At 30.0% G+C, this 16,004-nt stretch overlaps 2 protein-coding genes and 1 long non-coding RNA gene across 3 annotated transcripts in view; 1 reads left to right on the top strand and 2 right to left on the bottom strand.

Annotated features, from left to right (window-relative positions):
- Positions 1–1,349, bottom strand: part of LOC126907930 (uncharacterized) — a 13,555-nt gene extending 12,206 nt beyond the window's left edge. Inside the window, exon 1 of the mRNA XM_050689639.1 lies at positions 451–1,349. Within this exon, the coding sequence (XP_050545596.1) occupies positions 451–1,295 (845 nt within the window). The 5' untranslated portion in view covers positions 1,296–1,349. The remainder of the gene's footprint in view (positions 1–450) is intronic.
- A 3,707-nt stretch (positions 1,350–5,056) lies between these two features.
- LOC126907982 (uncharacterized) lies at positions 5,057–13,562 on the top strand. The gene is made up of 3 exons (XR_007704675.1): positions 5,057–6,412; positions 13,294–13,409; positions 13,489–13,562. It is a non-coding gene; the product is annotated as an uncharacterized LOC126907982 (long non-coding RNA).
- LOC126907936 (uncharacterized) lies at positions 9,333–15,224 on the bottom strand. The gene is made up of 2 exons (XM_050689650.1): positions 14,338–15,224; positions 9,333–10,359 (listed from the first exon to the last, which is right to left on the bottom strand). The coding sequence occupies exons 1-2, from the start codon at positions 15,162–15,164 to the stop codon at positions 9,486–9,488; spliced, it is 1,701 nt and encodes a 566-aa protein (XP_050545607.1). The 5' UTR covers positions 15,165–15,224; the 3' UTR covers positions 9,333–9,485.
- Positions 15,225–16,004: the final 780 nt, after the last annotated feature.

Raw genomic sequence — 16,004 nt, 5'->3', positions numbered from 1 at the left:
AAAAAAAAATAAACTAAAAATATTAACTGGATCAAAAGTTATTTAAGTTGTCAGTTAGTGGTGGGCCACCCTGTATATAAAAGTGTCAGTATTTCCGGAAATTTTAAGTTGAAAAAGTTGTCATTTTGAATCCCTCCTGAGAGCAAGTAAAAAGTCACATTTATAAAAAAAATTTATAAATTTTCTTTATAATTATAATTTATAATTTATAAATTTTATAAACCGTTCCTGAAATAATATTTTTTATGTAAAACTCCTTTCGTGCATCGTGTAATTTATAAAAGCCTAATATTCAGTTAATGTAGATTAGAATAACCCGATAATTATAATATGTGAGACTTCGCCATATTAGATAGTGTAGAATTTCAATCATTCTGCTGAAAAAATTCCTTGCATTATACCCTGTTTAAATGTAAATCAGAAAAAAAATTTAAATGTATGTATTCTTACTTATTTAATTTGGGATTAAGAAATTGTTCAAAACCTAGGCTTTTGTACCAAATTTCTATGGTTTCGTCGCAAAACTTTTTAAGTTCACTACATGTTGAAATTACGACATCATAGTTATTTTCATTTGAGCATTCCTCAATTATAATTGTTGTCAAATCTGTTTTTTCGGAAGTGTCAATGATATTACTATTTTCAAAAAGATGAATTACTTTTTTTAATGCGTCTGCGTGAAACTTTGTCAAATTCTGAAATTTCGTTTTTGAATCTAGATTTGGTGATTCGTTTAGATCAAAACAGCTAATCTCTACGACATATTGATATATAAAGTCTATTTCATCAATTATAGCATGCGGCACAACGCCTTGAAAGAACAAAAATCTTATGTCAATATAACTGATAAACTTCATAGCACTGTGAAGACTTTTAATCATAGTCTTGGAATTTTGCATTGCGTCTTCTAGTATTGTTACACAACGATTAAAATCTTCTGATAAATTTCTTTCTTGAAATCGCTGACATTTACGGATGATGATATCCAGGTAATTGAGGAATTTTTTCAGTATTTCCGTGTATTTGAAATTGAGTACACTTATTGTATAACAATATATATACGGGAAATCAAGGAGTTTGTTAAGTTGTTTAGTTTCCACTATAACAGTAGTATATATTGAATCTTGTTTTAGTATTAGATTTTGCATTTGTTCCGATCTAAGTTGTAAATATATGTCTCTCACCACTCTTTTGATATAAATTGTATAATCCCCATTTTTTTCGCAATGAACTCCATCTTTTAGTATCAACACAAAAACGACAATAAATATTGAAATAAATGTATACAATTTCATTGTAAAAAAATACAAATATTAAAAATAACTTGTTTGAAACTAATGAAAATTTAAAAAATGTATAATTATTATTATATATAATTTATAATCTAAAATGTGTATAAATATCAATGTGTAGAATGTAATACTATTTTTAAGACAGTAAGAATATATTACACGCAATATAGCAATTTTTTTTTCTTGTAAATTATTATGGGAAATGTAAATACTATTAGAAATAAATTTCGACAATTTAATCTTATTGTTTACACTTATAAATTAATCATATTAAACATGATAAATTTTACGTAGTAAATAAAAACCAATATTTTTTTAGAAATAAACTTATAATTTAGTCTAAATAACGTTGTCGCTACATTTCTTATTGTAATTACATACTGATTTTTCAATTTTCTGTTAGGGTATTTATGCGATTTATTTATTTTTTCAACATACATCTATATAATTCTATAATTCAATGATGACATTGAAGTGGTGGCTCGTGGCTTGGATGATTAATTAAGAGAAATAAATTAATTGTATATTTTTAATTATACATTTTTATTAAAAATTCCAATTCTTAAATAGTAAAATAATTATAATACATTTGTCGTTTGCGAACATTAATGTTGTTCCCTCGGTATATCCGTGTTCACACGAGCAGTGTGACACGGTAAATTCGAGTATCAATAAAAGTTTGTTTCTTAAAAAAAAAAGATATATGTGACACAAATACTCACCACAATGTCTAAAGTATCGCTACAATTGCACTGGCCCAAAGCAAAAGAAAACCAGATAATATTATATATATGTATATGTATATATAAAAAAAAAAGAGAAATTTAAATAAACCAATATATATAGATTTATATTTTACGATTTAAATGAAAGAGATGATACAACATAAGGTTTTAATTTAAATGTATAAAAGTAACCTTTTTTAATGTACAACACGTGACGACGTCGGATGCAGAAAATTCACGTAGGGCGTCAAAAACAAGATAGAGCGTTCACCACCGCCGGTGCTCGGTGGTCGATCGCGCTCCAGTAGATAGACTTTGCACCCTAAATAGATAGCGGGGGTACTTTTATCAGGCTGAGCTCGCGATGTAATAAGGCGGCTGATGGAAGAGACGAGGTGACCGTGCATCGCAAAATATACGGTACCGTGTCAAGTGTTTGGACGACCAGTAGCGTCGTCCGAACAATATTTTGAAACGTATGTATAAACGAAGCGGCCAATCGTGTGCGTGCGGGTACGGTAAAGCTGCGATCTTATGTACGACCGGCAGCGTCGTCCTATACTGTAAAACATTAGTATATTACTATATTGGCTAATTTATTTTTAGAAATAATACGTGTACGCTCGTCGGTTGTTATAATAGTATAATCGCTATTATTATTATTTTCTTTTCTATTTTTTACTGCGACCTTAAAATGATAATATGTGTTTGTGTTTTATTTTATTATATTTAATTTGAATTTTAAATTATATTTAATTTTATACCTATAAATAGCGGTTTGACATGGTCCCGCGTCGCTTCTTGATACACAGAGCCCCATTAATAAACGGCTTTACACTACCTTTTATTCTGTAAAATCGGTGTCGTCTATTCATCGTGCTTACGACGTGAGTCGTAACAACTGGCTCCCCGGCAAAGGATTAAACCGGATTTACGTGACTAAGGTAAGAAACCCATTTGCTGACTTGATTTTTATTTTATTGCTTAATTTTTTCATATAAGAGACAGCTAGGTTTCCTTATCCACCTGTGCTACGGATATTTTGATCACACAGTTTGCAGGTGACATCAGTGAATTCCCTATCCGGTTATCGTAAATTGTCAATAGCGCAACGATTGTGGAATTCCATTTTATTAGCTATTTTAAATATTAACAAGTAGATTAACCAGTTGTTTTCCCGCGATTGTCGATATCGTATTTCTGAATAACAAAAATAAATAAGCGCTTACATTTTTATTTTGTTTGTTCATTTTCGCAAAATACGGTAAGAAACGTTCACTATGTCTGGTAAAAAACTTTCTCAAATGAACCGCCGGGAATTATTGCATGAATGCGCTTATAAGCAGTTAATTGGACCCACGATGAAAAACAATATGCTAGCCGTTTAGGAGAATAGTTTACACAGCGAAGGACCAGACCTATCGAACGCCCGTCCCTTCATTACGAGACGCTCGCGACGGTACGCGAGTCACTGGTAAACGAATTCCCCGCGCTATGCCGGACCGTTTACCTCCCCCCCAACAAGCGCGGATCAACTTGAGAGATGACGACTTGGGCCATGCAACGGATTGTGGAGTCGCCGCCCTCATGGCTCCCTTGCAAAAGGAAATCGGGTCGCCAACCACTTAGGCGAGGGTCTTGATCATAAAAAGAACAACACCCGGACCATAAATGGATTTAAGATAATAAAAAATAATAAGATAACCAATAATATGCTCTTTGATGAAACAAAGTGGATTAAAAAAAATTAACTAAAATATAAAGTGTTGTTGTAGACTATAATACGCTGATACCTTGTAAATAAAACAAATATGTATATTTGATGTCACCAGTGGTGGACATACTTTAGTATGTCGAAGACCGTTACCTTAAAACTAGAGAGAATTATTTAAAGGAAAAAAAAAATAAGATACACGTGAATATTGAAGATATTCACGCAATAAAAAGATTTTTGTTGATTAAGAAAATTAAGGGGATTTTATTAAATTATTACAATTAAGTTAATAGTGGACAAAACCCGAAGGCAAAAACCACTCTGCAAATGAAGGGACAAAAGAGAAAAAAAAACAATTATTAAGACAAAAAAAAATTTTAACCTACAACTTTTAAATATTACACAGGAAATGTCTTCCGCATCGGAACAAGTCCGTGTGCTCCGGATAATTTCTGTAATCTGGCCGGCCGGACCGTACTTGGGCACTGCGGGAATAATATATATATGTATTAAATATACATGACACACCACTGACCAATAACCTTATAAACAGCAATGCTAAAGTCCATATATAGTTCATAACAAAATAAATTTACAACAGAAAAAGGCTCAATACATTATATTAAATAAAAATAAAAAAACAATATACGATACTCAGTCCCGGATGGGACTCATCCTAAGATGGGGATCTCGGCCCCGGAAATGGCCGACGCTTGGTTAAATCAATACATGATTTTTACACGACGAACACGAAAAAAAACTATTATTGGCTGCACGCACACTATATACCACAACGGTGGTTCAAAAGGAAGAGAGCTCAAATTTTTCTTACACACCGGGCGAGACATAAGGACGACGACGATTACGTTTGGGAGAGGGTATCGGCTTAACAATTTACAAAATATAAAACAGATAAAAATATGAACAATATTAAAATTATACAGGTATTGACAGTGGTGGCCAGTGTATGTGTCATTTAAGGAACGATTATTAAACTGATAAAGAATATTGTGTGTATAGCGTTCACCTTGACAGCAACAGTACAGTTTTCTGATTACACGGCCGGATATAACGTACGCGCGCCCATTAGCAAAGCAAAACAGTAAATCTATCTATATCATAAAATTCATATTTTGTCACGTTACAAACTGGTTAACTTGGCGCTAGAGGATTCCGAAATAGGGTCCCTACACGTGTGGCCTCAGGCAACCGGCCGCTCAAATGGCAGTGTAAACGCAGCGTATACAGATGACTTGTATACGGTGCGTTCAATACCCACGCAACGGAGGAGATAGGTGTTTTAAGGCAAATTTTACGCGATATATCTCTTAACATACGTATGGAAGCGCGCATGCCCAAAGTAGAGAGAGGTACTGTCTCGTTATACACAGGACATTCGGTCCCTCTCACAAACCATTATAAGCCGCGACACGAATAACGAGACCATACGAAATCCGTTCGCCACTGCACAGATGACGCGAGAAACAGGAGAAACAAATCGTACTGGTTACGCGCACTTGTCGGAACCAAACTGCGTAACGTTCGATCCGAGCAGCACGACCCAAAATAACGCTGCTTTACAACAACGTTTGACGGAGATCAAAGACCTTCAACGATTAGCCAGCCTGACCACGCGCGCGTCACCATCACTACCTCGAGCGAGCACGCACCAATCAGGCTTTCATTTAGACGCGCGCCCACAACACACGGATCATTTCGGGCCAAACACATTCGCGCCACCGATACGCAATTAGTCACCGTCTTCATCAACCCGCTCACATATACATATTGCGACTGTACCGTACCAAAATCCGCCTGTTATACGACCTCCTTCCCCCGAGTTCACGGAAAAATTTGACGAGGACCCGAGGGAGTTTCTGGAGCAGCTAGAAAATTTCCTGACTCAATCCGGCGGCATTCATTACGATTTGTGGGTGAATACCGGGGTACAGTTTTTAAGGGACACGGGATTTACTTGGTGGGAGTCCATTAAGTTGAACAACATGTCCTGGCGCCAATTTTCGTGGCGTTTGATAGTAACAGCATCCAAGCGGAGCTGGAAAACGAACTCATGATGACACAACAGGGGCCCATTAGCGAATGACGGAGTTTATTATAAATAAACAATGGCTAGCGATACGAGCACGCCCCAGTTGTTCAGAGCAGCATGTCGTAGATCGGGTAGTCAGTCTTTTACGCTTCGGGAAACGAACAGTAGCAACGGAGAAATTAGTCCGCTTTCTTGGCTCAAAGACACTATTTCTTTCATCACCAATCAAACATACAACGCAGCGCGAACGACCAGTTCGCTCATCGACGATAACGAAATCAAACGCGCTACTCTCAACGTCGGAACAGAAGCGCGTGAAAAACGATACAAGGAGTATATGCTGAAGCGTTGGGGAGTGGTCGTTGGCGAGACGACCCCCACCGTCATTCAACAACAACAACCACAATGGCTACGACACCAACAATGGACACAGCAGTGCTAGCCACAACAGAAGAACCCCTGTTGGAGGAACTCATGGAGTTAGAGGAAGTCATGCTGGAAGATCGATCTGTTTCTCACCTGCTCCCCATCTCCTGAACCTCCTAAGAAGGAATAACAAGCATCCACTCCTCTACAACCCATGCCACAAAGAGCGATACCGCGCGAACAAACACCACTTCAAACAAACAACGTAAGTATATGCGGCCTTCGCAGTGACAGGCGGTATGATTAACTACCTGTTTCATTTTACAACCCACCGTAAATATACATCGAGGAAGTCACCATCGTGACAACGCCTGATACGGAAATCGTCCTTTCAGCGCGATATCGTTGATTTTGATATACTTATATATATATATTTGTTTTTAACTTTGTGTAACCATCGAAATCACGTCCGCTCACTTAGTTGTATATGTGCTCATCATTTTTTTTTAATTGTCTTTATCATTAATAAACAGCTTTACGCCACTTTCTGTCATGTAAAACCAATGTCGTCTATTCATCGTGCTTACTACGTGAATCGTAATAGGTTTTATATTTAAAGTCGCACCCCCACCACCACTGCGTAGAGGCATAAAAGTCATATTAAAAAACCTTAATTCTTTATTCTTATATTAAATTAAAGCTAATACAATGTGTTGTAGTCACCACTATAGGCTTTATATAACTATTTTATATTATATTTTATTGATAGGAGCTTCCGTGTGTAACAGATATATGAGTGAACTTGGGGGTGACATGAGATATTTTACATTTTAACATTAGGACAGTCTAGTGTTGCACATTAAAAAGTAATAACCAAAAGTCTAGTAGTGTTTATTATTATATTAATAATGAATGTATTTTTGTTTACTTTATATAACTTTACTCTATTTTTTATTCTATTATATAGTAATTCAAAGTAAAAAAAAATGAAAGGGAAAAGGATGATCTAAAGGTTTTGATGATTGTGTTATAAAAATAATATTCTTATGCGTTATTGGCTAGATGTAAATTCACAAGTCACAAGGTCACAAGTGAATTACTGCATTTAACTAGTTATTATTTTTTATTATATCAGAGTACTTGTATCTTTGTGTAACACTTTGTGTGCACCTTGTATTCTGTTATCTTTCTTACCTGGTACGCCTAGTATTTGTGTTTCGCACAACTTCAGCACCTCATACCTAAATGTTACCCTTATTCCCTTCCTATAACAACGGCCTTTCGACACCCACAGCTAACCCGGAGTATCAGTCGAGCACAGTAACTGCTGTATGATTACACATACGTAAATACCCATTCAACTGACTCAACATAATCTTCGTACACACTACACTACTCTAATATACTTTTCCATTTGGATTTTGTTTGTGTTACAACACTTTATTACATTTTTTATTCTATTATGTAGTAAATCGAAATAAAATTAAAATAAAAGGGAAAAAAATGATCCAAAGGATTTATTTGCCTAAAGTAGCACGGGCAATAGCATGAACAACTTGCTCTTAGGATTTTTTAAAATGTGTATATATCATGTTTTCTTACATAATGATAAAATTAAGTACCATTATTAATGAATTCGATTACTCATCAAACTTTATTATTTAAAAACAATTAAAAATATATTTTGCAAACTCATTTTTCATACTGATTTCAAATATGCAATTAGATTTTTTTCATCGCCACTAATTTTGATATTACTAAAAATTACTAAATAACAAGTATTAACATGTAAAAAATCATTAAAAAAATTACATTTACTTGATAAAAAAATTTGTTTTAAAAATTTTGTCAAATAGTAAATACTTGTTCTCCAAATTATAATAATGTCAAAAAATATGTAATAGAGAAAATGTAATTTCAGATTTGAAATCAGCCTAAATATTTGGTTTACCAAAGTATAATAATTCACAACGTTATTAGCTATAATACTTTATATATTTAGAACTTTTTAATATTATAGTGTAACAAATTTAGCAAAATTACAAATATATCTGAAAACATTAATAAGTAACAATAAAAATATAATTTGTTATATGAAATGTATCATTAAAAGTGAACCTGCTAATTCTTATCCTTTCCTATGCATTAAAGGCTAAGTTGATAAATNAAAAAATGAAAGGGAAAAGGATGATCTAAAGGTTTTGATGATTGTGTTATAAAAATAATATTCTTATGCGTTATTGGCTAGATGTAAATTCACAAGTCACAAGGTCACAAGTGAATTACTGCATTTAACTAGTTATTATTTTTTATTATATCAGAGTACTTGTATCTTTGTGTAACACTTTGTGTGCACCTTGTATTCTGTTATCTTTCTTACCTGGTACGCCTAGTATTTGTGTTTCGCACAACTTCAGCACCTCATACCTAAATGTTACCCTTATTCCCTTCCTATAACAACGGCCTTTCGACACCCACAGCTAACCCGGAGTATCAGTCGAGCACAGTAACTGCTGTATGATTACACATACGTAAATACCCATTCAACTGACTCAACATAATCTTCGTACACACTACACTACTCTAATATACTTTTCCATTTGGATTTTGTTTGTGTTACAACACTTTATTACATTTTTTATTCTATTATGTAGTAAATCGAAATAAAATTAAAATAAAAGGGAAAAAAATGATCCAAAGGATTTATTTGCCTAAAGTAGCACGGGCAACAGCATGAACAACTTGCTCTTAGGATTTTTTAAAATGTTTATATATCATGTTTTCTTACATAATGATAAAATTAAGTACCATTATTAATGAATTCGATTACTCATCAAACTTTATTATTTAAAAACAATTAAAAATATATTTTGCAAACTCATTTTTCATACTGATTTCAAATATGCAATTAGATTTTTTTCATCGCCACTAATTTTGATATTACTAAAAATTACTAAATAACAAGTATTAACATGTAAAAAATCATTAAAAAAATTACATTTACTTGATAAAAAAATTTGTTTTAAAAATTTTGTCAAATAGTAAATACTTGTTCTCCAAATTATAATAATGTCAAAAAATATGTAATAGAGAAAATGTAATTTCAGATTTGAAATCAGCCTAAATATTTGGTTTACCAAAGTATAATAATTCACAACGTTATTAGCTATAATACTTTATATATTTAGAACTTTTTAATATTATAGTGTAACAAATTTAGCAAAATTACAAATATATCTGAAAACATTAATAAGTAACAATAAAAATATAATTTGTTATATGAAATGTATCATTAAAAGTGAACCTGCTAATTCTTATCCTTTCCTATGCATTAAAGGCTAAGTTGATAAATTTACAGTGAATGGGATAAGTTTGTCGTCTAATTCTTTGTTTTGACAATCTAAAACTTTGTTAAAGCCCAGATCATCATAACATGATTTGTAAGCAAATTTACAGAAATCATCAAAATTATTACATGCACTAAGATAAACTTGGATTGCCCATTCAGGATTTGGATTATCCATCGTAAGTGGTATTTTCCTGAATTCATTTATTTTATCAAATTTATAATACAAAGGATTTTCCATTGAACACCGGGTGTCTATATGTTTTATATCGTTTTGTAAATGACGGCCCATATAATTTAAAAATTTGTGGAAATTTTCTAAAAGTATTTCTACATCTTCAGTTTTCAATTTACCCTGTTTATCGTCAAAATTATCTCGAGACAATTTATTGTTCTTTAAGAATCTGAGGAAATCTGTAACCCAGTTTAATATGTTCCATAAATTTGATTTACAGTGTAAATTAACATTCCATATTGATGTTTTATTTAAAGAAATTAAAGCTGTATGCAACCCTCGAAGCATTATTTCAGATTTGTTGAATGAGTTAAATAATTCAATTAAACATTTTAAGTAATAGTCAGAGGCATCTGTTTTGCATATATGAAATATACAAGTTAATAATGTATAGTAGTTTTTCAGTATTTCTGAATATCTACATCTTAATAATTGTAAGACATGTTCTTTTTTTATTCGAAAATTCATGTCACATACTTGGTCTTTAATTATAGAATCTACGCTGAATAATTTATTATAATAAATTATTTTTATGTGATTCATTGATTTCCAACCAGGTTCCTTAAGAAGAATATTAAGAGCTTTAATACCATCGCCTTGATTTATTGCTGCATCTATTGGAGGTATATATCTATAATAAATAAAATCCGAATCTGTTATTTTTTTATTAAAATAGTGCAGTATTCAAACTAATTATAAAAACAACTTATTAAAAATTAAATTTATGAATTTTTTTGATAAAAATTGACACCAAAGTGATACAAAATGTCAACAATTTATAAAAAATTTGGTTTGAGTGATTTAATAAGTATAAATCATAGGAATGTTTGTTATTTTCTAATAATAAAATACTCTTAAAACGCTCTAATTTGTTATAATTTGAATGATCATAAAGTGAAGGAGCCGAAGTGAACATTTTTATGCCCTTTTATATTAAATTTCATTTATCTATATATGCAAGAAGTATCACGATCTTTTACTATTGATTATTACTCTTGTAATAATAAACTTTGTTTATTACTCAAATGTTTTAGTTACTACATATTATTTTATTTAAAATAGATAATTTTGTCTCAACTAAAGAATTCCTTATAGTTATTACATTAGATTTATGTTAATGCATATTTATACATATTTCTCGAAATAGTTTAAAACATTGACATAATTAATATATACTTAATTTGATGACTAATAAGCAATGATTTATAAACTACTGATTAATGGGTGGTGGATGTATTATAACAGTACTACAAATCAACATCTTTAATTTAATCAAGTTTAAAATAGAGCAGATGTTGCGGAACATTTCAACAATTCAGCTGAACCTTTTCTTAATTAATCATAAAAATTATACCAAAATAAAACACATAGTCTTTAGTATATCATAAAAAAATTTCTATAGACTTTGTGTATTTGATAAAAAGTTTAACAATTAAAAAGCAAAATTTTCTTTTAACTCATCTTTATAATAATTTTTTAAATTACTAAAATTGATCGTTTTTTTTTCAAATTTCTGGTGAATATGGGTTTTATTTGATTAAAAACCGGGGTTTTGGGTGGATTTATCATAAAATAAGGAAAAAGGTTTTTTATATGATTATTCTGACCTTTATGAGTTCATTATTATTTTAATCATGAAATTTTAATTTATAATTCATCATTTTTAGTAGCTAGAACAGTGATTTTAGAAAAGACAGCATCTTTCTCGTCTTTTTTTCCTCACGTTAATCCGTACTACTTGGGGTCGGCTACTCTTATCCTAAACTTCCAATTGACACGATCACCCACATCATATACGCTCACATCAGCTGTCCTCATATCACATTCAATAATATCTCCTTTAAAATTCATTTCTATAACTGTTCTTACAGTTTCCGATTCCTCTCTCCTTATAACATGACCAAACCATTTAATTCTATTTTCTATCATTATAACTTTGATTAACGCTAAACCTATCGTACATTGGTTATACATATACACACAGATTTATTTAGTATGTGTCATGAATTGTCCGACTGCCTATTTTACCTTTATCCTAAATACCTGTACTATATTTGAAAACTATCAACCAGCGCTGTGGTTACGCTGTCCACAACTCTATCCCACGTGATAACAAGCCGGCTTGGTAGATGGGAAAAAGTACAGTTATGTTTAAAAAAAGACACTTATTGGTCAATATCATTATAGTCATCACGTTTATATCAAATTTTAAGATAGAGTGGAACGTTTTCAATTTGTCTTGATCATAATAATCGCATCGCTCACAAAATGACTTCTTGGGATATCTCAACAATTATATTATAATGTGGTATATTTTGTCTTTTGTATCTTTTTGCGCAGTGCGCACATGTAAATTAATTAATTATTTTCTTTTTTTATTGGTAATCTGACCATGTGGTCATATTTTTTTTTTATTTAGTTACTGATTATATAGGTTAATTATAAATTTTATATGAGTAATGGTCAATCCTTATAAAGTTTGTTCCTTCACCCCTCTACATGATCTAACAGTTCTACAGGTGTAGTTATGGTGGACATGGTGAACATCTCATTGGGCCCTCTACATTTATGTAGAGGATACCCGTTAACGTTAGTGACATGCCCTTTATACCCTGACATATGCGTTGGTCCTCTCATGCTCATGTTTTCCCTATTTATTTTACATTGTTAATTTGTTAAATTGACTATTGAATATTTTTTTAAGACTAATATGTGATGAAGATTAATACGTTTTATTTCAATGATTTTATCAATCCAGATAATATGTTAATAACTACTAGTTTGTTTTGACAATGAGTATTATGTATATATATAGTATGTTGAGTAAGTAAGGAAACGAATTTCTATTGTTTTCATTTTTTATAACAATTGACCTGCTTCCCTACTTACTGAACACAATGTATGTTATTACTCTTCAAGAGAAATATGTAGAGTGTTTAGATGCTTGACTGTAGATAGCTTGTCAATAACATTTTAGTTTTTTCCCCTTGTTGTTCTTGGGTTTTGTATATTTTATTTTAATTTATTGATTAATTTGACTTTATTGGACATTATTCTTTTATTTTGATAGTTAAATTATAATATTAATTACATTTTAATAATTTTTATACTATGTTATAATTGTTATTTATAACCTTCTTTCCTCTAGGATAAGGCTCGAAATTTATGGTGCTCCGCATTGCCATTGGCTTGCCTCAGCCCATGGTGGACCCTTTTAAAGTTCTTGTTAAATTTAAGCTGGTTAATTATGAGTTTAGCTTACAGAGTTAAATTGGTACTCACCTCCCCTCTTATATTTAAAATATAAACATGAATAATTGAAAAAAATAAAAATAAAAAATTATAGCAACACCAAAAATTGTGATTTTTTTGGATTTTTAGAGTAATACAAAAGTACGGGAAAAACTCGATAATTTGCAACAAATACAGGTTTTTAATATACTTTTCCAGTATTATTATTTTAAATTAATTGAAGCTAAAATATAATACAATCTTATTTATATTTAACGATAAAACAATGGTGTCTTTAGATTTTAATTATAACAATTGTGTTAATCTTTTATAGTTATAAAGATTTGGAGAAGTGACATCATAGACTGTGGGATACTATCATGATAGCAGATTTTGTTGGGTGTACGGAACAACGTGAACAAACACAAAATAATTATACATTTGTTATAAGTAGGATATAAATACATAATCATATTTATAGTTAAAAAATATATATGATGTAATACAATATTTGCTTTAATTATTTCAGATTACTTATACTGATAAAGTATATATAAAAACCAACCAGCATTTGTAGCAAATTTTCAACATTTTTTTTTTTTTTTTTTTAAATAACACTCAAACTCAATTTTAAAGATCCAAAAATCAGTTCAACTTAATGAAACTTAACTTTTATTATAGATCATTAAATATAAATTTCACATTATAATTTTTACCTACTAATAATTAACAGTAATGACAGGTTGTGAAAAAGGAGTGCAGTTATTTTTATCACTAAAAATGTCTTAACCTCACTACTGTCCCAACGCTTAGGTATAAAATAGTCAATAACTTCCCAAATTCTGGTTCAAGAGTTTTGTATTGACTATTTAAATTTTAAATTAGATAATTTTAATTACTTGAATTATTAATAGATATTTCTATATATTAAATAAACCATGCATTTATTATGATACCATATGAAAAAATAAGGTTGACATATATAAGTTATAAGTATTTAACTATTAATAATTAACTATATACCAATTGTGATTACCAAGTTTGACGAATTATACTACATTAAACTTATTGATAAATGTTTTTAATAACAAAAATAAAGTGTATATTCAATTTCCTTATATACCCAATTTTTGATTTAACTTTTTGGCTATACCGTTCCTGAAATAATATTTTTTATGTAAAACTCCTATCATGCATCGTGTAATCTATAAAAGCCTAATATTCAATTAATGTAGATTAGAATAACCCGATAATTATAATATGGCGAAGTCACACATTAAATAGTTTAGAATTTCAATCATTCAGCTGAGAAAATTCTTTGCATTATACAATGTGTAAATATAAATTAGAAAAAAAATTTAAATGTAGGTATTCTTACTTCTTTAATTTGGGGTTAAAAAATTGTTCAAAACCTAGGCTTTTGTACCAAATTTCTATGGTTTCGTCGTAAAACTTTTTAAGTTCAATACATGTTGAAATTATGACATCATAGTTATTTTCATTTGAGCATTCCTGAATTTTAATTGTTGTCAAATTTGTTTTTTCGGAAGTGTCAATGATAATACTTTTTTCAAAAAGATCATTTACTATATTTAATGCGTCTGCATGAAATTTTGTCAAATTCTGAAATTTCTCTTTGAAATCTAGATTTGGTGATTTGTTTAGATCAAAACAGCTAATCTCTACGACATATTGATATATAAAGTCTATCTCATCAATTATACCATGCGACACGGCGCCTTGAGAAAATAAAAATCTTATATCAATATAACTGATAAACTTCATAGCATTGTGGAGACTTTTAATCATAGTCTTGGAATTTTTTATTGCATCTTCAAGTATTGTTACACAACGATTAAAATCTTCAGATGAATTTCTTTCTTGAAATCGCTGACATTTACGGATGATGATATCCAGGTAATCGAGGAATTTTTTCAGTATTTCCGTGTATTTGAAATTGAGTATACTTATTGTATAATAATATAGATACGTGAAATCAAGCCGTTTGTCATGTAGGTTAGCTTCCACTATACCAGTAGTATTAATTGAATCTTGTTTCAGATTTAGATTTTGAATATGTTTCGATCTAATTAGTAAATGAATGTCAAACATCACTCTTTTGATATAATTTTTATAATCCCCACATTCACATAATGTCAACATAAAAATGACAATAGACATTGAAATAAATGTATACAATTTCATTGTAAAAAAATACGAATATTAAAGATAACTTGTTTGAAAGTATAGTAGTAATTATATAAGTATATAGTATATAATAAGTATATAAGTAATTTTAAAAATGAACATTTACAAATGTATAATTATTATTTTATATAATTTATAATATAAATTTGTATAAATATCAATGTGTAGAATATAAAACTATTTTTAAGACGCTAAAAATATATAGCGAGTTTTTTTTCTAATTAATTATTATTGGAAATGTAAATACTATTATAACCTAAAAATGTTGTCAAATTTCCTGTTTGAAATCCTATGTTTTTAACATCAGTGACTTTAAGACCAATTTTTATTATATTATGTTGTTTATTATAATAAGACCTACTAATTACTGTTAAAAACAATTTAAGTTTAATTAAGATAAAAAATTAATTTTAGAGAATGGTTAGCAATTATATTTCCTGATAGTGTAATATTTTAATTGTAATTTTATTTTCAATAATTAATTTCAATCAAACTAAAATACTGTTCTTCAATTTTAAAAAATGTAACATCCTGTAAATTTTATTATTTGTTTTGAGTTTAAATTTATAAATTTCATATATATATATATGTTAAAAGGTTTTTATGAATATCTTTATTTCAACACGAAAAATTAAATTTTATTTAAAATTATATAGTCCATGTGAAGAATACTACTGATTTTTATTTATAATCCGCCCGCATTTCATACCCACTCAATGTATTAAAATTCTTATAATTCAATAAGTATTTGTCTAATAATTATTTTCAACACATTAATAAAATATAACGGAAAATTTTTTAAAATTGGCTTTCTTAAAAACTAAAAAATATATGTAT

The sequence above is a fragment of the Daktulosphaira vitifoliae genome, unplaced genomic scaffold, assembly GCF_025091365.1.
Source record: "Daktulosphaira vitifoliae isolate Bord-2020 unplaced genomic scaffold, ASM2509136v1 Scaffold_5, whole genome shotgun sequence".
Classification (NCBI taxonomy): domain Eukaryota; kingdom Metazoa; phylum Arthropoda; class Insecta; order Hemiptera; family Phylloxeridae; genus Daktulosphaira; species Daktulosphaira vitifoliae.
This window is presented reverse-complemented; position numbering and strand designations above follow the sequence as displayed.

Excerpts from the sequence above, each read along its gene's own strand:
- LOC126907936 (XM_050689650.1), bottom strand. The coding sequence starts at position 15,164 with ATGAAATTGTATACATTTATTTCAATGTCTATTGTCATTTTTATGTTG. Across the intron at positions 10,360-14,337 it reads TTTAACCCCAAATTAAAGAA|ATATATACCTCCAATAGATG; the intron begins GTAAGAATACCT and ends TATTTATTATAG.